Here is a 25,347-nt window from a genome sequence, read left to right on the forward strand (position 1 = left end):
TCTGTTTCCAATGAACCGAAAGTCTGTTTCTGAGGATGGTGAAGTATCGCCTGAACATATGAACATACCCTATTGAGTTATCTTTCATCATGGAACTCAAACAGGAAAAAAAATCTATTTCAAGGATCTATAAAGACTTTTCGGAACTTGTCTTTACTCTTTTAAGCAATTCTGTGCTGAAGTTTTACAGCGAACGTTTTCATCAGATCTTTAAATTGGCGTTCATATTGTTTGATTATTATCGTATTGATAAAATAATACCATAATGAATTTATATTCTAAGTGACAATATTAAATGTAAATTTTTTTAATTATCATTGCAGTGATGGTATTATGCCAAAATGAATATGAAAATTTAATATTATATTGAATTTCAAACGGAAAACAGTGAAAGGAGAAATCTTCCGATGGTGCGGACTTGAATAGGTGGCATGATCAGTGGGTGCTCTGCTGTTTGCACACCCCGGTTGGTGTCCTACTCAGATGATTTCATGTTGGAGTTTTGTCCTACAAGCGTCTTATCATAAAAGTAGTGCTGTAATTCTCGATTAGGAGAATTTGTTCCTCTTTGTTCCATATGGCCTTTAGCTGCGAGGAGTTCATTTCTGATTATTCTTCATTCAAAAGATTTTGAAAAATATTTAAGAAAAGTTGTGCTTTTTCTTTTCAAATAGCAACTGACAACCTTTTCGTAAATCAACACTGGCTTAGAGATGCATAATCGACGATTTTTTGAATAACAAATAATTTTGCTATTGTTATTTTTAAATATGTGTTACAAATATCTGTTATTTCAATCATATTATTAATTAAAAATTATTACTTAATATTAAATATAAAATTTATAAATTGTAATTAATACTTAATTTACTAATTTAAGCAACGTGCGATTGAATTAATTTATCTATTTCAGCTTACTTCTTAAATTTGATTTTTTTTCAAAACTATTTATTTAATTTCTTTATTTGAGTAAACCATTTTCTTAAAAATTTGAATTAAATATATATGTTTAATTTAGTTCTGTATTCTACGAATAGATGGCGCCAGCAACAAACGGAATTATGTAAGTCAAGTCACAAGCAATTAAAAAGGATTTGTATGGAGTAGTGCATCATCAAATGCGAATATCGGAAACTCAAGGTTACTCTCATGAAGCGGCGACTTCACACTTTCCAGTAAATTCACCACTCCGATAAATTTCAGTGATATGCAATTCAATGTTACGATAATTACAATAACCGTTCCGTTCACTTTTCAATCCATTCACAGATTTCTCTTTTTCTGTTTTGTTCGAGAGCTTCCATTGGACAGATCGTATCGATTGTTACTTTCCAGTGAAGTCACCGCTCCGGTAAATTTCAGTGATATCGTATCGATTGTTACTTTCTATCGTGATCCAAAACCTGTAATCGAAATATCACCAGTAAGATTGTATCAAGGATTTGAATCACACCCCTCTTTGAAAAGAATTGATCACTATTATTTGGGACTTTATGATATTAGTTACGTAATAACCTCTCGTAAAATATTCGTCATCCCTAGTGTGAAGTCGCCGCTCAATTTCATGAGAGTAACCTTTACTTTCCGATATTCGCATTTGATGATGCACTATTCCATAGAAATCCTTTATAATTGCTTGTGACTTGACTTTGGATATATTCCGTTTACTGCTGGCGCCATCTATTGGTACAATTAGAACTAAAGTAAACAATTTAAAGAAATGATATATATATTTAATTCAAATTTTTCAGAAAATGGTTTACTCCAATAAAGAAATTAAATAAATAGTTTTGAAAAAAATAAAATTTAAGAAGTAAGCTGAAATAGATAAATTAATTCAATCACGCGTTACTTAAATTAGTAAATTAAGTATTAATTACAATTAATAAATTTTATATTTAATATTAAGTAATAATTTTTAATTAATAATATGATTGAAATAACAGATATTTGGAACAAATATTTAAAAATAATAATAGCAAAATTATTTGTTATTCAAAAACTCGTGAATTATGCATCTCTAAACTCTCTCGCCTTGTGCGGGTGCTATCGTCGTCGCTTCTCGTTTAAAAATAATATTCCATATTTACTCCAGGAAATTTGTAATTTGTTATTTTAAATTTGTAATTTACACAACATTTTAATGATTCCCGTTGTTTCTTCAGTGTCACTATTTTACAATATCTACAGTTTTTCCTTTTCTGTGATGAAATATGTTTGTTTTGATGTGCGTCTCCACCTATTAAAACACCGCTGAAATACCTTTTCAAAAAAAAAAAAAAAAGGATTAAATTAAATCATCTTTACCATATTTTCTGCCACCTGCATTTCTATTCAGATATATCATTTACCATCTTCTTTAGTTGCCTATTATTTTTATTAATTATTTATCGATTACCTTTTATCAGTTGTCTGTTACTTTCAAGTACAAGGGCATTATATTTTAAACTAATAAACTGGGTTCAACGATACAACATTTAGATTTCGCCATATCGTCAGTTGTAATTACTATTGACTAAAGAACTCATTACCAATTTTTAAAATCTCACAATGACTTTTTTTTATAAACTTTTAATATAATAGAAATTTCAAAAGTATTATATTTAAGCAGATTATCAAGAATTTTGGTTCAAGAATTTTTTTCTGTTTCCCATATATTTCAAAATTATTACATTTGAACCTAACTTTCATAATCTATTCTAATAGCAAAAGAAATCACTTCCTCCTTGACCTCAGATCATATTCTTAGTTTAAAAATTTAAAACAGTTATTAAATTAAAAGGGCGGTCCAGAATAGTTGGTAATCCTATCAAGTCGAAACACATAATTATCATAATCAACTCCGCGCGTTAAGGACTCATTGATTCTGTGGATAAGACATCGATGGCAATTTAAATGAAACTAGGTTCAAGTCTGGATACAAGTGAAAAAAAATAAATACTGTAAATTTAGAATACATAAAACAATCACGGAACGTACTAAAAGATATAGCGTTTATTTCATATTCGAATATGTAATTATTATTAATTTGGGAGAGTTTGGATAATGCAAATAATTATTTTCTGAGTTTTTACATTATTATATTCTACTGAGTATTACTTGGTTTCGGAACTATATCATATGTATTCGATGCGATAGGATATTGGAAATGATTATTGAACTAGGTCCCATATTTATTGAACGAAAGTCCTATATTTGCAATATTTGAATATTGCATTCAGTATTTAAAAATATATTATACAGTGTAATGAATTACTTGGAACAAACACATACACCATGAAATAAGTTTTCTACTTTGAAACAGAGATGTCGAAATGCCGAATTAGGCGTTTTTTACAATGTTAGCCTTTTTTTTTTAATATCGAATTCGATAAAAAAACACGCACACAAACCAACATTAAGTTTCTTTACATATTAAAAACGATGTTAATATATATCTGAATAAGATTTAATGAAAATTTTTTATAATACATACTTTTCTAAATATACATTTTCTACCTTTATTTCTTTAATTTCTAATTTATTATCATGATTATTATGAAATCTTGAAACATCTTTATTGAAATTCATGTCATAATAGCGTCATTTGTACGGAATCCTAATTTAATTAAATCAGTTTACTATCTGAAATTCAATTCTAAATAATTGCATCAGCACTTAGTATCAATATAATATTATAAATAAAACTTCTCTAATTACCAAAATGCTAGGACATCAGATTTTTTTCAGTCCGTTAAATTGATATGGAACTAGGCAAATTTGCTTGTGTAACAAAATAACGCTCACAGTTGTAAGAAAAATTTTTTAATTAGACTAATATTTACAAAAAAAAAAAAAAAAAAAAAAAAAATCTGAAAGAACTTGCTTTAATTATCGTTTGGTTTTTTTTAAAAATAAGAAATTGTTAAGTTGAGAGGTTTAAATTAAATCGTTTACGCGATAAAATATATTAAGATCGTAATGTCAGCGAGAACACAGAACTATGAAAAACTTCAATACTCTAATTATGAGGATGTAGATGATCGATCTACATAGAAGCAGATATTTCAATCTAATAAAAGGTGTTTAGATTTCATGTAAATATGTATAAATAATTTATATTTTAGCAAATATTTTAGATAATATTTTGAAGCTAAATTAGAAATAATTTCGAATATTTTTTTAAATTTCGAAATTTTTTCAAATATTTTACCGGAAATTGAATAGTGACGCGGGATTTCTTTGCACTCTGCTGCCATAACAGGAAATTCCGCTACCATTTAGCCTTTTTTTGTAATTTGTACATATGTCAAAGGCTGCATGGCAACTCTTTCTTTTGTTGTCGGCTTCGGAGCAAAATATGCCAGGAAACGTGGAAAAGGATTTTAACAAAATGAATTTAGCAGATGATGATAAGGCATGATTTAATTTTTGATCTACTTACTTTTTTTTAGTTGAATTTCATTGTTTCCATGAATTTTTATTTCAAGCGTTTTGTGTCACTGCGAAATCTCGCAAAACATATTATTGGAACAAGAAGAATGATGGTTTGTAGGCAAACCTATAATGTGTATGAATGAATTTAATAGTTTCAGTTTTGTTTTTGTGTGTTTTGTCTGCTTCTGTGTAGTCTAGAAATTTTTGTAGAATTCATGTAATTCAATATGAAACTAGGATTGTGAGATGAATGAATTGCACAGGTTTTGTAAATGTTGCATGTGTTAAAATTTTTACTGGCTACTTGTTTTGTAACTAACATATATTTTTTGTTTATTTTTTACTATGTTATGTGTATTTCTTTAAATTTTAAATTGTTTTTTAATGAATGATTTCAATTTTATATTTTCGAATTTAATTAATTTTCTTTTTGATAGGCATCTCAGCCAAAACCTCAGAAAATCACTTCAGAGGTACGTTATTTCAAATAAATTTGATTACCTGAACCATATTCATAGCAGTATTTTTATAATTGTCTTATTTTTGCAACTTTTTTAAAATGATGCAATGCATGAATTGTTTTCATATAAGTTTTGTTAAACTGCCACTGCATACATTTTTATTTAAATTAATCAATTTTCTGTAAGTTAAAAGAAATACAAAGTGTCTTTATAGTAGCATAAAATAACTGAAGTTGAACTATTTTTTTGCAACTTTAATTCAGAAAGCCTGCAAATGTTTGTTTATTTTTAAATATCCATTTATATGTTTTGCATATGCGAAGTTTTTCAAAACAGTTTTAGTTGTAGAATTCGTAGATGAAAATAACTCATTTTCTGTTAAATGAAACATGACTACAAAAATATTTTAAATATTTGTTCAATGCTTTAATTTGAAAAAAAATATTAATACTCTTATTGTGACTAAATTTATGTAAATTGCTATTATATAAAATTGATAATTGGACTTTACAAAAGTATAACCTTTGCATTGAGTTGCTGATATTTTAAAATTATTTGCTTAAAATTATTATTTAGGAGCATTACTAGTTTATCAGCATTAAAGATTAAATTCAATTAAAAATTAATTTACTTTAAACTTTAATTTCATGAGAGGATGTTAGAAACTATGCAAGTCATCATTTATTATTTTTTTATTTGTATGTAATTGTTTATAAAAATGATATTTTTATTAACTAACTTTTTTTTAATGAACTAACTTTTTGTCTAGTTAAAACCATGGCCTTCATATATTCAAGAACGTCTTCAGTTATGGGATAAATTATGGGCTGAATATGAAGCTGATCTACAATCTAAAGTTCCTGAGCCCATTAAGATTACTTTACCTGATGGCAAAGTAGTTGATGGAGAGTCGTGGAGAACTACACCATATCAAGTAGCTCAAGGAATTAGGTAAAATTATTTTTCATAAAAACAAACATTTTGTAAATACATATTGCCTACTGATATATTAGCATAAATTCACAGAATGATATAACATGAATTAAGCTTTTAGGAAGCAAGGAAGAGGGTGTGATAATCTTATTCACTAATAGTTACACTAAAAAATTTGATTTTTTATGAGTCTAATGAGCATAATGTTTAGTAATTGCTTATTATTGTTATAAGTATACTTTCAGTATCATGTTACAAAATTGTATTTGAAAATATAGCAAATATACTCAGTACAGGTTTTTTTTTGGGGGGGGGCATCAGGATGGGTAATGATGGCTTTAAATTGAATGTTATGCTTCAAATTTTGCTGTACAAGGGGTGTTCAAATGAAAAAGTATGAAACGTTGTAACAATGTAACCATTAACATATTTGCCCATGCTGCTATGGGAGAATGTAGTGAGACATCTAGGTATGTGATTGGAGTCTCCGGCTTAGATCGGAGTATGCACAGGCACCCGCATGAGCAGGAGAGAGCAGAGGCTCTTATAAAGAGTGCTATCCAATTTACGTGGTGTGTTGAGAATGAAACCTAAATTTCTCTGTTTAGTGATGATGGAAAAAGAATTCCCTTCCTTATTATATTACATCTACTATTAAACATCCAGATAGTATTAAGGTCTGAGGTTGTAGGATTAGAAAACTTACTTCATTTCACATGTTTATTTTTTCTTTTTTCCCTAGATAATGAAGAATTTATATTTCATTAGTATTCAGCTCCATATCATGTTTCAATTATATATAAAAACTGGTTTCAAGCAAATCATATTTTACTATTGGAATGTTCTGATAATAGCTCTGATCTTAACTTGTTCAAAAATATATGCAGTGCACTAAAGACGCTTGTTTCACAGAAGTAATTCACCAAGTTACTTCAGTGAACTGCAACAACTTCAATGAAGTAATAATTTAGTCTTGGTATCACATTATAATGTCTGAAGAACTAAAAGCATTGATGAATTCCAAGGGATAGTACTGCAAGGTTTTAATTGATGCTAAAAGTTATTCTGCTAAATATGAGCTGCCATAAGTGAGAAATTTAGTGTATACTATTTCTATGCTTCTTTTTTCATCTTCATAAATGCTCTAAAATATAAATATACATTTAAAAATGATTTTATTAAATTCTGAACTAAATTATCTTGAAAATGATTTATAACTTTGTTATTCCTTTTAATAAAATTGATGTAATGAACTATCTAATATCAAAAATATGTCCTGCGTGTGTATAAAATATTTTTTTATTTAATGGGAAGCGGCTGTAGAATGAATGATTTTTATTTTTCATGGAAGAAGCTCAATTTTTATTTATTATCAAGACTCCTTTATTAATATTGCAGGACAACATGCCAAATAGAAAAAATTGATTTTTGGCTTTGGGCTATGTCCCCTGCTGATTATGGGTCTTACTAAAATATCTTAATAATGGATGAAAATCGAATCTGCTTATAAAAAAAATCATGAAGATTAAATGTTGTTGCTTAAGGATTCCATTCCAGCTTCTCTTTAAATTAAAAAATATTGTGTGTGTGTATATATATATATATATATATATATATATATATATATATGTGTGTGTGTGTGTGTGTGTGTAATCATTTCCCCTTTGGGGCATGCTAGGTCATGTGCCTGAAAAAATTTTGGTCGGGTTTTGGCTTGTCATGTGTCTGTTGGTTAATGATGATGAAGTTTGTTTGAAAGTTGTTCTTTTTCCCCCCTCTTTTTTTCCCTCTTCCCCCTATTTCTTTTTTCTTTTAGCTGAAAAAGGATTATGATTTAATCAAATCTTAATTATAAAAACAACCTACTTATAGTTATGAATTTAATTGTAACTTTTGAGGAAAGCGAAACAAATCTTTTTTTCCTTCCACATGAATAACTTTTCTTTTCTATCTGTTATGTTTTTAATTTATTTAATTATTTATAGTGTAGTGAGAAATTCTTATCAATAGTTTATTAATGAAAGTGTATTCAGACTAAACAAGAAAAAAAAAATTGCTAAAAATGTTTCAAAATTTCTCTAGGCTATAGAAATATCAATTTCCTGATTCATAAAACAGCTTCTAGTGATTTTCGGGGAATCAAAGTTTTATTCATATTAAACTAATTTCCACCCACTTTAAAGAAGAAGAAGGGGGGGGGGGAGGGATAAAGAAAAGATAAGAAAGAACAAAATATAAAAAATAAATAAACCAGATAAATCATTTCATAATATAATACTTTTGATATAATCATTACTTTTGTTGTTATCAGTTGCATATTTAATTTTCTTCCAAATGCTTTTTAACACAAATTTTGTTGAATTATTTTAAAGTGCAAAGTACAAATGGAATCTTAAATAGTTAAATAATCTGTTGTAATATGAATCATGTTTGCACTTTAAATTATATATAATTATCTACATTCAGCAACCAATTGGGTTATCTGCATGAGGTATATTCTATTTCAATTAGATTTTTTATGCATTGCGTAATGTTCAGAATTTTTTTAACAGCAATATAACACAACTGACATATGATATGTTATAATGCCCAAAAGTATATTTATTGACTGAATTGAAACATGCTAAATAAATTTTTTTAAAAAGTTAATAAAAAAAACTTGAAAAATAGTAGGAACAGTTATTCTGCATACTGAATTTACTTATTTCTTATTATACTTATCTTAATGGGCCGTGCTTCTAGATTCCATAATAAATAAATAAAAGTTAGAACACTCAAATTCATTACCTCATTGCCAAAGAATGTGAAAATGTAAATGTAATATTTATACCATTTCTCTTAATAATGGAGGGAAAACATATGATTAAATAAATGATGGAAAGTGGTTTAAATTTGTTTGCTGATGTTAATATTTTTATAAATTTATTTAGATTTGGAAAAATATTGTACAGAAATAAAATTGATATTTTTTAAAAATTTGAAATCATTTAAAAATTATTTTTTTATTAAATTTTTTAAAAATTTATGTATTGCATATTTTGATCCTTTAAAGTATTTTTGTACTAAGTCAAACAGTCTGCCATATAGTATACCATAAATTCACACATAATCTCCTTTATTATTATTATTATTATTATCATATGTAATTGGATATTAGACTTACTTAATTCCATATTGAATGCATACTGAGCAGAGAAATATATGTTTTACCCATATTGCTAACAAAACTTTTTAAAATATAAAAATGGGAATTAGTACTTATTATTAATAGCTTTAAAATTAAAATGTCTTATAATAATTTCATTATTTAATAAATATTTTAAAATTTTATCTTGTGAATTTTTATATTAATGTTGTCTTTCACATTGTGATCATAGGAATGCTGTTAAGTTGCAGTGGTACATTTCAGTATGACTTTAATTCTTTTCTAAAAAATTAGTAGTGAATAATTTAACAACTAGTTTTTTTAAAAAAAAAAAAAAAAAAAAAAAACATTTTTAGGATTGAAGTAAGTTTTTAATAAAGAAATTGTAACTAAACAATTACAGAATTTTAATCTTTATAGACTTTTAAATTAACTTTAAACATTTTCATTTATTTTTCTTGCAATCTTTACTTTCTTTTATCAAAATGTAAATACATTTGAGCAATAATAAATGTAAAAAATTAAAACTAATTGCATATGTGCAAAAGTTATTTTCATATTCATTTGCAGCAAAAATTTTGTAATTTTTTAAATTTAATTTTAATATTTCATTGATTATCCTTTTTTTTCCACAGGTATAAAATATTTAAAGCCTTTTTTTCTATTATTTTTCTGCCAGGTTGTCTGTTAAAAATAAATGTGTCTTATTGCATAAGGAAAACAAAACTCGACTAAAAACAGATCTTCTAAAAGTTTTCAATTTCAATGAAGATTAGAATTTCCTTTGTATTCAATTTAAAAAGAAAAAGTTCCAAAATTAAAATTGCAATTAACTGTTAGTGGATTTAAATAATACATGCAAAATTTAATAAATAAATGATTAAGTTTATACACTGAAAATAATTAGGAATGTTGTGCCTATACATGATCTGCCACTACTTAATGTCAGTTTTCACTTACTGATTTTTATGATAAAATATTTTTATTTAAATAAAATTTCATAATTTTTTTTTACTATACTTTTAAAAAAAAAAGAAGAAATATCCTTTAAATTGAAAAAAAGTATTGCAGTTTTTTGTTTCTTTAAAAAATATATTTCAAATTTGTATTACTAAATAAGTGTTTATCTCCTATATAAAAACTGCAAACCTATCAAACAGATCGCTTTGAGGCTTTTGTTTCAAAACAATAATTCAAATTAATGTTTCTACAGATGATTTATGAAACTGGTTTGAGAAGAAGGGAAGAATTGTGGGTGAAAGCATAGATATTTTTCATAAGTCCATGTCTGTTTATGATATTTTTGAAAGCTTCTGCTTTGCAATGTCCTGCTATAAAATGGTCATAAAATTGTGATTCCTTTCTCTGATAGTATGTTCTGTATCTATAGTACTTATTCTTTGTTTATTATGAGCAGGTGCTCGTGTCCATTTGTTGATTTAGCTGCAATCTTTTACTGGTATTCTGCAAAAGTCAACAATAGTTTTTCATTTGTTTTGTAATTATACATAAGTTTTATAAATATCATGAATATGAAGCTTTTAATATTTTTTAAGAGAAAGTTATTCAAGACAAAGGAACAATTGTAAAACGGCCAAAAATGAAATTAAAATTTTCCAAAAGAGTAAAGAAGTCAAAATTTTCCAAACGAATGAATAATTGTAAATGAAGGACATTACTGGGAGGATAAAAATTAGAATTTAAGAAGCAATTTTAAAGTTTGGCTGTTGTTTTGTGGCAAGCATGCTAATATTTCTATTTTGCTATGAATTTTTTCCTTGTTTTGGTACATGGCTAATATCTATTAGAATTATTATTAATTCCTTAAATAAAAAGGGTTGGATTTGTGTTAATTGCATTTTCTTTAATTTTTTTAGCCAAGGTCTGGCTGATAACACTGTTATAGCCAAAGTAAATGGAGAACTTTGGGACTTGGATCGTCCTCTTGAAAAAGATTGTAATTTGCAGTTACTGAAATTTGATAGCGAAGAAGGTAAGATTCAAATTTAGAGATGAAAAATTAGATTTTTGTTAGGAATTCATTTAATATTCATCAACCAGTTTCATTATAATGGAAATTTTCACTTTCTTCTGTGTGTTATACTCGTATTGTTAAGTACTCTTCATTAATTTTACCATCAATGAACTGTTTAGTTTTATAACCATCAGTTATTAATGATTTGTCAGTTGTTATAACAATCAGTTTTTTAGTGAGTTTGTAAAAACTTAAGTCTGCTATATTATGCAGTATGTCTGGATTAAAATTCTGTTTCTTTATTATGTATCTTTAATAACTGGATTAAAATTTTTTGCTCTACTAATAAAAACTCTGTAATTAACTATACAATTCAAATATAATTTTTAAATGAACAATTTTCTGTAACAATTTTAAAAAAAAGCTAATAATTTATTGGAAAACACACACTAGAAAAAAATAGTAATTACTTTTAATTACAAATCATCATTGTCATCCCTTTAGGACTGATGATGTGTATTTTATATTCATTTAGGTAAGCAGGTATTTTGGCATTCCAGTGCTCACATGATGGGTGAAGCTATGGAGCGCATTTATGGAGGGTGCTTATGTTATGGTCCTCCAATTGACACTGGTTTTTATTATGATATGTATACTGATGGTCTTGCAGTGTCTAAAAATGAATTTCCAGTCATTGAAAATGTTTGCAAATCAATTGCAAAAGAAAAACAACCGTTCCAACGATTAGAAGTATCTAAGGATGTTTTAATGGAGATGTTTAAGGTACTTTTATTGTAGATATCAAACACTATTTTTGAATAATGTTTTTATGTAAAATAAAAAGTTTAATTGTTGTGCTTTATATTTTAGTACAATGAATTCAAGCTTCGGATTCTGAGAGAAAAAGTGAAGACTCCTAGCACTACAATATATAGGTATTAATTTTGTTTCATCTCTTTTCCTGACTCTTATTTAAATCTTAGGTATGAAATTAATCTTGAAATTAGAATAAAGCAATCTTATACCACATACGTGTTAAGTGTCATAATGAAAAAAAAAAAAAGAATTAAAAGGATTTTAGAATAAATTGGTACCAGATTCTTGTTTGCATTTAAATGGATTAACTATCAGAATTATTTCTTCAACCATTAAAAGTGATATAAGGTCTATTCTTATAATTTAATAGACATAACTTAGTTCCATGGAAATATGATTTTAGTGTGTTCAGAACCTAATTTTATTATTCTTGAAATCAATTAATTTTCTTTCATGTAGTGATTTTGCTATTTTTTTTTAATGTCTCGAGCATTTTTTGTGTAAATTTATTCATTTTATTGTTCATTTAATCATGCTTAATGTACATTTCTGTGTTTATAGTTGGTGCAATTCAGTATTTTATAAAATCTATTTTTGTTCCAAACCTGTGTCATGTCTGAATTTAATCATTCATTTTATAAGTGGATTCCCTAAATATCTACTGTATAGTTGGTATTCTTTTAAATCTATCTAATATAATGGTGCTGTTGGATTTTTTTGTTTGTTAAATATTCTTCATTAAACAGTAATAAATTTTATTTATGTAAAATATTTGTTACTCTCTTTGCTTCCACAACATCCGTATGATTCATTATTACAATTTGTTGATTTTTGTATCATAAATCTGCTTTTTTCCGAAGATGAAATAAGGAAAATAATCAGTTATTGATATTTAATGTCTTTTTTTTTTTTGCCTATTGATATTATTTACTTGAAAATATTTTTTTTTCACTCATAGTTTCTCATTTGTAATTCTGCTGACAATTTAAAAATGGATATTGAAGATTAATTCATATTATATCATTATGTGGTATATTTAGTTTCAGTGGTTTTTCATAAGCATCCCAACACATAATTTAAATAAATTTTCTTTCTCAGGTGTGGTCCTTTGATAGATTTATGTAGAGGTCCCCATGTCAGGCATACTGGCAAAGTGAAAGCTCTTCAAGTTGTAAAAGTAAGTTGTTACTATATTTTCAAAGTATTCCTTTAAGGTATTATTTCATTCAGTGATCATTCATTTGAAATTATAGAAAATATTTCGATCTAAGTATTTATGTAATATCAGCTATTATATTTTTGTGGACAGTTAATGAAATACAGCATTCATAATCTATCTATATAACTAGGTATGAAATTATCATACTTAATATATATTTTATACCTTATATAAAATATTGTATATTTTAGAGAATGTAAATAAAATTTTTCATTACCTTCACTGTGCTTCAAAGTGGAAGATCACAGTCTGTAAAGATTGAATTAGTTATAATGTTCATGTCTTGTAAAATATTTTATAGGTGGAATGTTTAAAAAAATAATATTGCTTCTCAATTTTTCAATATCTGTAAAATGTGGCATATTGACTGATTTAGAAACTCTTTTGTAAATTTGGGAATTTTGTCATGTTTTAATTTTTTTTTCCTTCTATCTCTTGAAACATAAACATTATATAGTTTTTTTTATATAATTCTTTTTGTATCACTCATTTTATTAAAAAATCAATTAAAAATCAATGAATATTGATAGCAAATGTATCTACAATTAGGATTTTTATTTTAAATAGTGCTAATGGTTTTTCAATTCTATTTTTTTAAAAATATATCCCCCAGGAAAGTACTGAAGAATTGAATGTGTATTTAAAAAAATTTATAAGCTGTATTTTGTTATATTCCTATATTTTAATCTAATTTTCCAAGTTTGTTTTATTTTCTCTATAATTTGTTTTGTAATTCATGTTTTAATTTATGTAAGAATTCTGCTACATATTGGGAAGGTAAAGCTGATGCTGAATCTCTTCAAAGAATATATGGCATTTCGTTCCCTGATACCAAGCAATTAAAAGAATGGCAGAAATTTCAAGAGGAAGCTGCTAAAAGAGATCACAGAAAAATTGGCAAAGTATGTTAATGTATATTTTAAATTTCTTATTCAAACCACTTTAAATCATATTTTAAATATTATTGTAAACTTTTTAAAATATTGTAACATAACCACTTTTTATTTTGTAGTTTTTATAACTTTTTCACGTTATTACTATAAATTTTTCTTTAACTTTATTGTAAAACAATTTTTTTACTATTGCGATATTTTTTATTCTATATTTCAGGAACAGGAATTATTTTTCTTTCATGAATTAAGTCCAGGAAGTTGTTTCTTTCAACCAAAAGGAGCTCATATTTATAATGAATTGATTTCTTTCATTAAGGTAATTATATCTCACATTGAATTATTATCTGTATTCAAAAGCATTTTTCAATTTGAAGGTATAAAAATCTTTGGAAATAAAATTATTTTCATGTATTTCAGAATGGAATTTTTTTCATGGAATTTTGGAATTTTTTGTCAAGAATTTTGTTAATTTAATATTTATTTTTTCATTAATAAATACATTTCATTGAACTTGAGCATATTCAGTAATAGAACTATATATGAAATAGTATTTCTTTTGTATATCATTGTGTAAAGGTTACAATTTTTTTATTATATTCATAATTTGTTTTAGTTGCATTTTATACCTTTGTTACTTTTATAAAATACATTGTATACATACTAAAATGTCTTTAATTTGGATACATTATGATCATACTAAATTCTTCATTAATTTTATTTTTTCTTTTTTTGCAAAAATTTAAAATATCAGAAATACTTGTACCAATAAATGTTTTCTGTATGTGGAGGTATAAGGAATTGGCAATCACTGCATTGTAAATATATACTAATTAGTTGATATAAAATTGTTTGGTTTCATTAAACAAATTTCTTAGATTGCCTCATAAAATTAATATGACTTCAAAAATTAGTTATCCATATTATTTACAAATATAATGTTTTTTAAAAATGTAACATTGATAATGCAAATTCAGATTGATTTTTTTAATGTGTAAGCTCTACTTTAAAAATTGTATTCTAAGTAAAAGGCTGCGATAAAATGTTATACCAAATATTATATGATTGCTTTTGTTATAATTTGTTAAACAAGCTATATGTTTTGATATCTAGTCAGAATACTGGAAAAGAGGATTTCAAGAAGTTGTAACGCCTAATGTTTACAACAGTAAATTATGGGAAACTTCTGGGCATTGGCAACATTATTCAGTAAGTGATGTAGCCATTTTTTTCATATTTATAAATAGAATAAAGGTACTTTATTTAGTTGCAGTTTATAATATTTGAACTAAATTATTAAATGACTTACAAGCACAAAAGTGCAGTTAATATTTTAATCATTTTTGTGTATTGAGATTAGAATATTTTCATTAGGAAAAAATTAAGAGTTATCAACTGTTCTTTATAATATATTTGATGAAGTTCACATACTATGTTTTCCATGTCCGAAGGATTATTAGCTGGCATTTTTATTCAACCATTGTTCCTTTTTTTAGGCTATTATTTTAGTTTTGAAACTAGAGTGCACAATTCTTTTCTTGTTGGAACTAAAAAGTTGGTGACATGATCTTTACTATATTCATTTATATTTAAGTGTAACTTCTCGACAGAGGTTATTTTCCATGTTTGAATATGAATGATGTAAAATGACCTTTTTTAATGAGAATTTAAAAAAATCTTACATGTAGTTCATTTGTATACAAATTGAGTTATTTTTAAAATTAAGTTTACACATATTTTATCACGTATCACTTTATTTTTTATGTTTGATGTTTAGGACAACATGTTTTCATTTGAAGTGGAAAAACAGACCTTTGCGCTAAAGCCTATGAACTGCCCTGGGCATTGGTTAGTTGAAACATTTTTTAGAAAACTTATTAACTAACAGAAGAAAAAGTTTTGCATTTATATCTTTAAAATATGTAATTTATTTCAGCCTTATCTTTGATCATCGTCCTCGTTCCTGGCGAGAACTTCCTTTGCGGTTAGCAGATTTTGGTGTTTTGCATCGAAATGAGATTTCTGGAGCACTTACAGGATTAACAAGAGTCAGAAGGTTTCAACAAGATGATGCACATATATTTTGCACTCAAGAACAGGTTGGATATATATATTTTTTTAAATGTTAGAACTGTTTTTTGTTATTTTAGAAAGCCAAACAGAGGTTACAGAAAAATAAAATTCATAAGCATTGGGGAAAACATGGAAATTATTTTAATAAAAGTTTGTAAATGCAGTTTATGCTTATGCAATTTTTTTATGGTAAAAATAAATAGTTTGCTGATTTCTGCCAATTTTTTTCTGGAATGAAGGATTCAAATTTTTTGAGGTTTAATCTTAATTAGTTAATGGAAGATTTTCTTTTTTGCTTGTTAAATACTCTTAAACTTTATATATACTTGATTGCTTGATATATATAATTTATATACTTGATTGTTTTGGTGATTCACATTCTGTTGTATTGCTTAATGAATCTGTGATATATTAAATAGATTTCTGCTGAAATTAATGGTGCATTGGACTTCTTGAAACATGTGTATGGAGTGTTTGGTTTCACTTTCCAACTTAACTTATCCACAAGACCTGAAAATTTTCTGGGTGAGATTGAGATGTGGAATAATGCCGAAAAGGTAATTTATTTTATATGTTAACATTGATTTTTATGCTTGTTTTTAAAAATTGTGATAAATTTAGATTATATAATAGTAAATGTAAAAGTTTAATGCTAATTTATAACATCTATGGAGATAAGCTTAGACAATATACATACTGTGAACAAAATCATTAAAAGTTGATTTGAAGTAGAATAAGCTTTATAAAGCTTTTTAAATATCTTGTTTATATTAAGGAAAAAAAAGGGGGGAAGCATTTATATGAAGTTTAATATATATATATATATATATATATATATATATATATATATATATATATATATATATATATATATATTAAGTTATTACACGGGGAAAATTTTTTCATGCAAGTATATAGATGATATTGTTATGTGTCAAAAGAAAATTGACTTCAAAGATTAAAGAGAAAAATTGAAAAAGATACATTAGTTTTATTTTTATTTCCTGCATCTAGATAGAAATATTGATTTTAGTACTTCAAAAAATCCATTTAATAGATAATAGATTATTAATAGAAAGGTTATACATTTCACTCTTAATATTGAACATAAAGTTTCTGAAAAATAACTGATGTGCTAGGATTTCAGATCATGAAAGAAAAGCTTTGCTTTTAGGATAGTATTTTATGCATGCATTTTCTAAGTTTCCTTTATTCATAGGTAAAATAATAAATATTATGAAAATATCATTTAGTCAGTCATTGAAAATATCATTTGACAGTTTAAAGTAAATTGTTAAAATAAAATGGTGTGATAAAATCAGTAAAATAAAATGGTGAAAAGGGAATGTGTGTGTGTTCTTTCTATCTTGAATTCTGATAAATTGAAATTTCTGAAAATCGTTTCTATTGATGAATATGCAATAAATTAATACAATAATAACATGCTGTTTGAAATTATATGCAATCATTTTAAAGCTCAGACTTGAAATGATAGGAAACTATTTCATTTTATTCTATGATTACACAAACTGGAAATATATGCCATTTATATTTTTATTATTATTTATTATACAAATTGTATTCTTACAGTTTGTTTATCAATTTAATTAATCATTTGTAAAAATTCATTCCATAGTCATTTCATGCTGAAGAAATATAATTAAAACTGATGAGTATTAGAAAATTATAAAGAATATTAGCTGTACAACTATAAGTTGTTTAATTTTTAATGCGTATTCTAATTTTCTATTAAAACAATGTATTCCATTTCTGCAGAATTCTCATGAACCGTAGGCCTTTTTTTTTTTTTTTTTTTGAATATCTTTAAAATAATAATCCATTTAACTTAGCATTTCTGTTAAAACTTTCATTATCTTTTCACTATGATGTTAACATTACTTTTTTAAAAATATTTATGGTAACCGTTTCATTACCATTTTCAGTTCTATGACAATATTGGAACTATGCATTTTCTGCATTATCTGTTTTATAATTTAGATCTAGAAAACTTAATCATAATTAGATTTTCATATTTCAAAATAATGCACCAAATAATTTTTGGAATTGCTTTTTCTTTATTTTAGCAATTAGCTGACAGTTTAGATGCTTTTGGTCAACCCTGGACATTAAATCCTGGTGATGGTGCATTTTATGGTCCTAAGGTAAAGGATGTAATCCATCCGTATGATTATTATTTTTAATATTTCTTGTTTCACTTTTGCATAGCACAAATTGTTATGTATATCATAAATTTTAGAGAGATAGTGATAAACTGTATTTGGCTAATATAAATATACTTATACCATATATGAGTAATCACTATCTTGGCAGTTTTACCAATTTTTGTCACAAAATCAAGTGATTATTTTGTGCTATAAAAAACTTAAAGGCAGTTAATTTTTTTAATTTGTACATTTCTATTTTAATCTGATAAGGAATGGTAATTATTCAGTCACACCCTTTGTTAATAGCCACATAAAAATAATTAGAGAATTTAGATACTGTTTGCTTTAGTTATATTATTAATCTTTTTCATTTCATTTTTTGGTATGTATACATTCCAAAAATTTGTAGCTATTTTTAAAATTCTGTTAAAAATTTTTTTGTACCCACCTGTACAAAAATATGAAGTCTCATTTTACCATGAAACTTATTTTGCTACATCTTTAAAACTACCTTATGTTCTTAATTTTCCACAAAGACAAATATAATTTCTTTTATAGAAAAAAGGACTTCTGTAAAGTAGATAAATTCGTTTTTGATAAGGAACCTCTTTTCCACTTCAAAATGCATCGCTTAAGACTGTTGGCAGATATGCCATTATATTTTATTGTGTTTCTGCTTGATAATCAGCCTGATATGAAAATGTCTTCTCATGATTCTGATTCATATAACAGAATAGTTTGATTTAAAAAATTATTTTTACCAAAATTTGGAGAAATAATAGGAATTGAATATTATAAACTGCTTATTAGAATTTTTTCATTGAAATCAATTTTGAGAAGGATGATTCATGTGATTATATGCAATAATTTCATCACTGATAAATATGATTTTTGTGTTTTATAATTAGTTTCAAGTGTTGAATGTCATAGATACATTTGTGCATTTTAAGTGTATTAAAATAGCCCCCAAGCATTTTAATTTTTGAGCTAAATACTTTTTCATTATTCCCCAATAATTTCTATGGGCAAATGGATTATTTATTATTTATTTGTTGTAGACATAATTGGCATTTGGGTTCCAGCATATTTTTGCATAATTTGTTTATTTAATTAAACAGGTATTCTATATTTAAAAATTTTTTTTTTGGAAAGCTATAGAATTTTGAATTTTTCATTTATATTCATTTATTTATGTGAAAGGACTAAAAATTGCATATTTAAAACTGCTTTTTTTTTTCTTTAAATGTATTAAAAATTTTAAGAGCAAAATATTTTTGTACTTTTCAATTGTGGTTTTATTTATTTGCTATAATTTTTTACAAATGATAAAATTTGTCTTGTTAGTAACACTAGCAATACCGATTTAAGTATTCCTTCTCTCACTGTACTCACATAATTATTTCATCTATTATTATTAATTTATCACTTAATTTCTATTGTAGATTGATATAACTATCACTGATGCTTTAAGAAGGCCACATCAGTGTGCTACCATCCAGCTTGATTTCCAACTTCCTATACGATTTAATCTTCAATATGATAGGTAAGATTCTTTGGAAATAATTATATTATTAAATAAATTACATGCAAATTTTACTTTTAATTTTTTCTTAAATTTTACTTTTTCCTCATTAATTCAGTGTTTCTGGAGAAAAGAAGAGGCCTGTAATTATTCATCGAGCTATATTAGGATCAGTGGAACGTATGATAGCTATTTTGACTGAGAGTTACGGTGGAAAATGGTGAGTACCATACATTTGATTATTTTTTATTGCATCATTGTTGAATGCTTAGCATATGAATTTCTATTTAATATTCAAAATGCATATTTTGAAATCTCATGCTAAAATAAAAAAAGGTACTTGTTTATTTTTTCATTTCCTGTAATAACTCGCCAAAATATGCAAACTCGCCAGTTCAAATTGTCTTCTGTCTTCGCACCTTATGTGTAATGGAACTTGATATAATCTAAAGATTGCAATCATCTTGGCAAAATTTTGGCATCTTGTGTGTAATGGAGTTTGTTGGAATTTTGGTATATTATGTATAATGGACCTTAGTAATTTTGGCATAATTTGAAAATCACCAAGTATTCTTGAAAAATAAATAGTAATTGAAATAAAGAATACAGGCAATACTGACTTTGCTAGAATTGTGTACATGCGTCCATAAAAGATTGGTGTTTGTTATAAGTAAATAATTTTTCGAACTTTTGTTGCTCTTGATTTCTAGTCAAATGATTTATTGGCACTAATAATTAGAAATAAATAAAACAGTTTATGGAAAATTTAATGCATTACATTTTATAATAATGCCTTTATTAGTTTGTTTGTGTATGTAATAATTGAATTTTGTGAGAAATTAGTTAACCCATTAATTCAGTGGTAGTTCTAGATTATTTTATTTTAGCTTCTTCAGGTCTATATTTTGTATTTATTCTTCACAGTCTGCTTTGATTATAATGATTGCATAAAATTGTAACTTTTTGTATTTAATCATCTTTTGTTGTATTTCAACAAATTCTTGACTCTTGAAAGTTTTTTCTTGCAGGCCTTTCTGGTTGTCACCTCGTCAGTCAATTGTAGTTCCAGTTGGACCTATGTTTGAAGAATATGCTCAGAAGGTAGCATATGAATAGTGATTGATTTTTTTAATACATGAAAATCAAATCAGTTTCATTTTCAAAAAATGCAACTATACATTTCTCATTTATACCTCACAATCCTAATTCATTTATAACCAATGTAATGTTACAATTCTTCACTTGAAACAGGCAAATGTTTGTTATATATCATTTTTCTTTCTGAATTTCGCATTTTTTTTAAATTTTTCCATATAACATTTTTTGTTCATAGTAAGCGAGGGGGGGGGGGTACTTTTCCTACAAAGCCGAAACGATAAAAGACATGTACTAATTTGATGATGATAAAAAATGTGAAGAAATTTTGCTGCTGAATTTAAAGATATTTTATTGAAAACCTGGGAACTTATTTTAATATTATTATTATACAAATAATATGTCAAATCTAATACTGTATATTTTAATTGGCTGGAAATATGTACTTTTTGAAATTTTAATTAGAAATTCAATTAATTAAAAATTAAGGAAATTTTGACACTTTCTCACCCTAATTGTCAAAAATATAGAAAGAATATATACAAAATTAATATATATATATCTTTTTAATCATACAAATTTATTTGCTGTATAATTTTTTTTGTTTATTTTGATTTTTTTATAATATATTTCATTGTTTAAAGGAATTTCATATTATTATCATTCTTGCCATAAATATTTTATCTTGTATTTTCTTTGATTGTTGATGATAAAAGTAGGAATTTTAAGGTATTTTTTCCCCTTCATATTGAGTAGGTTTCTGTTTAAAGAATGTTAATTAAATTTTTGTTATTTCAGTTTTTAAGGTTTAACTTCAGAAATAAGCAACGATAGGGAAGCTTTTTAAACTTCATGCATTTGCAAATATTGCTGCTTTATTCACTGATTTTCTATATAAAAATATATTGTCATTTTTTTTAAACTCCAAAATTCCTTTATATTGACTCTTGGAACTTAGAAAGTTTTATGGATTAAATTTATGAGATATTAAATAAATTATAAAATTTCAATGATGAATAATTTTACATTATATATATATATAATCAACTATATTTTTTAACCTAATTTAAATTGGAATTCATTTTCCAATGCTTATCTTAAATTAGCCCATGTTGTTACAGCCTAAAATGTTCTCTTATTTCCTGATTGTTCAGTCAGTGTATGACAATTCCATTAATGACGAAACAGGAGTTGAAACTTTCATAGGCTTTATTTCACATATATATGGACACGGACATTTCTAAGCTACCACACAAACACATCACAACACAAAGACGAGAGAGAGTGTACATGTCACGGCGTCTCGAATACATCTGATTAGGGGAACAGAATTCCCCCTTTTCTCCACTGGAGGGAATCAAAACTCTAACACTAATCTAAATCTCACTTTTTTTATTTAATTATTTCTAACACATTATTATTATTATTATTTAATTCTTTTTATTTGAGCTTGTTAAAATTCAGTAAACATGCAATTACATTAATTAAACTTTAATCAGTTTTTAGTTGATATGCTAGGAAATTAGGGAAGCGCATGAGTACTACAAAACATTGTCAAACTTCTAAAATAATATGAGTTATCAAAATTTGACATTTAATAATATTTAATTGTGGCAGTCATTAAGATCAAGATTTTCACTTGTAAAAAAAAAAAAAAAAAAAATGAAATTTTTAGCCACTGTTCATCCCAGCAAACTAATTGGCTACCAAAATAAGCAATATATATATAAAAAAAAAGAATATCATTTTACATACTTTTGTAATAAATGTTTAATTATAGTTTTCAATATTTTCTAGTAAAGTAATAGTATTCATTATTTTTAATTGAATTTACAGTACTAGCATTTAATGTGTAATAATAAAAGTGGTTATCAGAATTACAATTTTGTGTTATTGTACTGCAGTCGCTTGAAAGAGGTATTAGCAGTGTTTTGCTTTATTTATCTCTAATAATTTTATATTTTTAAATATTAATTCAATTTTTGTTGGTTTGAAAACTATTATAAAATTTTCTTTATTATATTTAAGACATTATTCTCCAGTAAATTTTTTTTAAAAATTAAATTTCATACAAAAATATTTTCTGTGTTATTTTATATGCAATTTAATTTTTTACAAAGAATTTCTTTATACTGTTAAGAATAATCATTGAGGTTAATTGCGTTGTTATTTCATTTATAATATTACTCATGATTTGTAATGTTATAATACATTATTGTTTAGGTGTGTCGTGAGATTAGTAGCGCTGGTTTTATTTGTGATATGGATGTGGATCAAGGTGATACAATGAAGAAAAAGATTCGCAATGCTCAGCTTGCTCAGTATAACTTCATTTTTGGTATGCAGTATTTTTCTTTTTTCATTTTACACACTAAATGAATATTTTTATTGTTTTTTTATTGGCAACTTAGTATAAAGAAGAGTTTTGATATAAAATTTTTTAGGAATGAATATACATTGAAATAGAATAGGCGCATTTTTTTTACTAATATTTCTGCCTTTTTTTTCTTTTTTTTTTGTGCTTATATGAATCATTTGTTCAATATATATATATATATATATATATATATATATATATATATATATATATATATATATATATATATATATATATATATATATAATATAATATTTCTCTTTAAGCAATCAATAGTCACATTCAATACTATAGGATTAATAATCAAAGTGTAGATGATAACAGTTTTAGAAATCACATGACATTTGAAAAATTATGCAACAGATATATTCTGTGCCATATAGGATCCTATCCTTGCTTTATCAATGAACTATTATAATCAATGCCAGAGACTTAAAGACTCACTGTTAATCAGGATATTTTTAAGTTATTAATAATTCATTATAATGAAATGTAATGCAAATTTAGCTTTGGAAACAATGATATGGTTAATTATACCATTTAATTTATTTTGCTAATTTATTAATAAATTGAAAAGTTTGTCAATATCAGTTAATTTTATATTATAGTGAAACATAAACCTAATTTTCTGTAGATAAAAGCCTTTTTTTAAATTAAAAAAATGGATTTGCTTTTATATAATTGATATCAACTATGAAAACATTAATATTTAAATTTTTTTAAACTGAAAGTTTATCATTTAAGAATTTTTTTTGAAAGCAATGCATTTAAGTACAAAATTATTTATCTAAAAATTACTTTTTTTCTTATTTTTTTAACCAAACTTTTAACTTTAAATATGTTATTGATTTTTTGAATACCACATTGGTTCATTTATTTTCTTCAGCACTATAATCTGTAAAAATGAAAATGTAGAATAGAATATTAGATTTATAGAATTCAATATCAAAATTACAAAATTTATTTCATTTTTTTTTGTACTTTTTAAAAAGTTTTATGTACAGATGTATGTTATTTCTACTTAAAAAGTTAACAAGCTGTATGCAAAATGTTTTCTTTTATTATTTATTGTTGATATGCGATTGAAATTGTTACCTGTACCCATTAACGTGTAGTTTATCCCTATATTTGGCACAATGAAACTCCAATAAACTTTATTGCTTTTGTTTTGAGTTCATTTGGACTAAAAATATGCAAATAATAATAATATAATTATAATGAATCCTTTTAATTAAGAAGAAGATGGTATTTGCTTTACTAATATATATAACATATTAAAACAATATGTAAAAGTTGTACACAATTTGACAATGCTTTTTTATATCTTTTACAGTTGTTGGGGAAAGGGAAAAGACCTCAAATACTGTAAATGTGCGCACAAGGGATGATAATGCTGTGCGAGGAGAATTCAGTATTTCTGATGTAATTAGCAAATTCCAAATTCTAAAAGAGAAGCACATTTCAGATTCAGATGAAATTTTCCCAAAGTGTAGTGCCGAGGAAAATGAATAATTCTATTTCTTCTTAAGCTGCTAGAAAATATTTATCTTTTTTTTTACTTGACATGAACTATTGCACTAACTTATGTTATGGAAACTGAAATAAAGTCTATAGGGCCTGAATATTTGTTTATTGAAATACTTTAAAATTTTTCCTGGATTATCTCTCATTACAACTTTTAATGTTGAATTAATGCACACATTAAAACATATATATTATCTTTGTTCCGAATTGTTATTTCAATCAATAAAATGTTTGTTAAATAGTATACAAAAATAACATAGAAATATATTCTATACTTTATTTAGAAGTCAAGCTAAATGAGATACTTATTATTATGTTGTATTCTTGTAATGCAAGAATTTTATATTTTGTCATACAATCACTAATTTAAAATTTTCATTGTATATTATTTATATTATTATTCATTTGAAAATATTCTATTTTTATATTTCAAATTGTTAGAATATAACGTATAGAATTAAAGATCAACACTTGAACTTGTACAGATTTATCCTTGCTCAGCATCTCTATCAAATGAACTATTGGCAGTTCATGTTCTCTAAAGTTGCAAACTTTTAAATTCACACTATTTTTGAATAGTGTTAAAATTATTTGGCTGTTATTGAAAAATAAAGTTACATCATCAAATAACTTTAATTTTGTAATAGCAATATTATTTGACTACAAAAAACTTATAAAAGTAATAAAAAAGTTTATTTGGAAAGTGTTTTATGTCTTTTTTTTTATTTATTCATAA

At 25.4% G+C, this 25,347-nt stretch overlaps 1 protein-coding gene across 2 annotated transcripts; it reads left to right on the forward strand.

Annotated features, from left to right (window-relative positions):
• The first annotated feature begins 4,277 nt into the window (after positions 1 to 4,277).
• On the forward strand, positions 4,278 to 25,314 carry LOC129966911 (threonine--tRNA ligase 1, cytoplasmic-like). Of its 2 annotated transcripts, none has more exons than XM_056081527.1 (19): positions 4,278 to 4,396; positions 4,854 to 4,889; positions 5,647 to 5,828; positions 10,833 to 10,948; positions 11,466 to 11,713; positions 11,801 to 11,865; positions 12,845 to 12,923; positions 13,721 to 13,867; positions 14,076 to 14,174; positions 14,969 to 15,064; positions 15,633 to 15,703; positions 15,792 to 15,954; positions 16,348 to 16,485; positions 18,013 to 18,090; positions 19,536 to 19,636; positions 19,734 to 19,835; positions 20,644 to 20,716; positions 22,934 to 23,048; positions 24,421 to 25,314. In XM_056081527.1, the coding sequence occupies exons 1-19, from the start codon at positions 4,286 to 4,288 to the stop codon at positions 24,597 to 24,599; spliced, it is 2,199 nt and encodes a 732-aa protein (XP_055937502.1). In that variant the 5' UTR covers positions 4,278 to 4,285; the 3' UTR covers positions 24,600 to 25,314. The 2 variants fall into 2 exon arrangements, with proteins under 2 accessions (XP_055937502.1, XP_055937509.1); XM_056081534.1 differs by lacking the exon at positions 4,278 to 4,396 and adding an exon at positions 4,397 to 4,526.
• The last annotated feature ends 33 nt before the right edge of the window (positions 25,315 to 25,347 follow it).

The sequence above is a fragment of the Argiope bruennichi genome, chromosome 1 (genome assembly GCF_947563725.1).
Source record: "Argiope bruennichi chromosome 1, qqArgBrue1.1, whole genome shotgun sequence".
Lineage (NCBI taxonomy): Eukaryota > Metazoa > Arthropoda > Arachnida > Araneae > Araneidae > Argiope > Argiope bruennichi.

Excerpts from the sequence above, each read along its gene's own strand:
- LOC129966911 (XM_056081527.1), top strand. The coding sequence starts at position 4,286 with ATGTCAAAGGCTGCATGGCAACTCTTTCTTTTGTTGTCGGCTTCGGAG. Across the intron at positions 18,091-19,535 it reads GTGCATTTTATGGTCCTAAG|ATTGATATAACTATCACTGA; the intron begins GTAAAGGATGTA and ends TTTCTATTGTAG. Across the intron at positions 23,049-24,420 it reads TCAGTATAACTTCATTTTTG|TTGTTGGGGAAAGGGAAAAG; the intron begins GTATGCAGTATT and ends TATCTTTTACAG.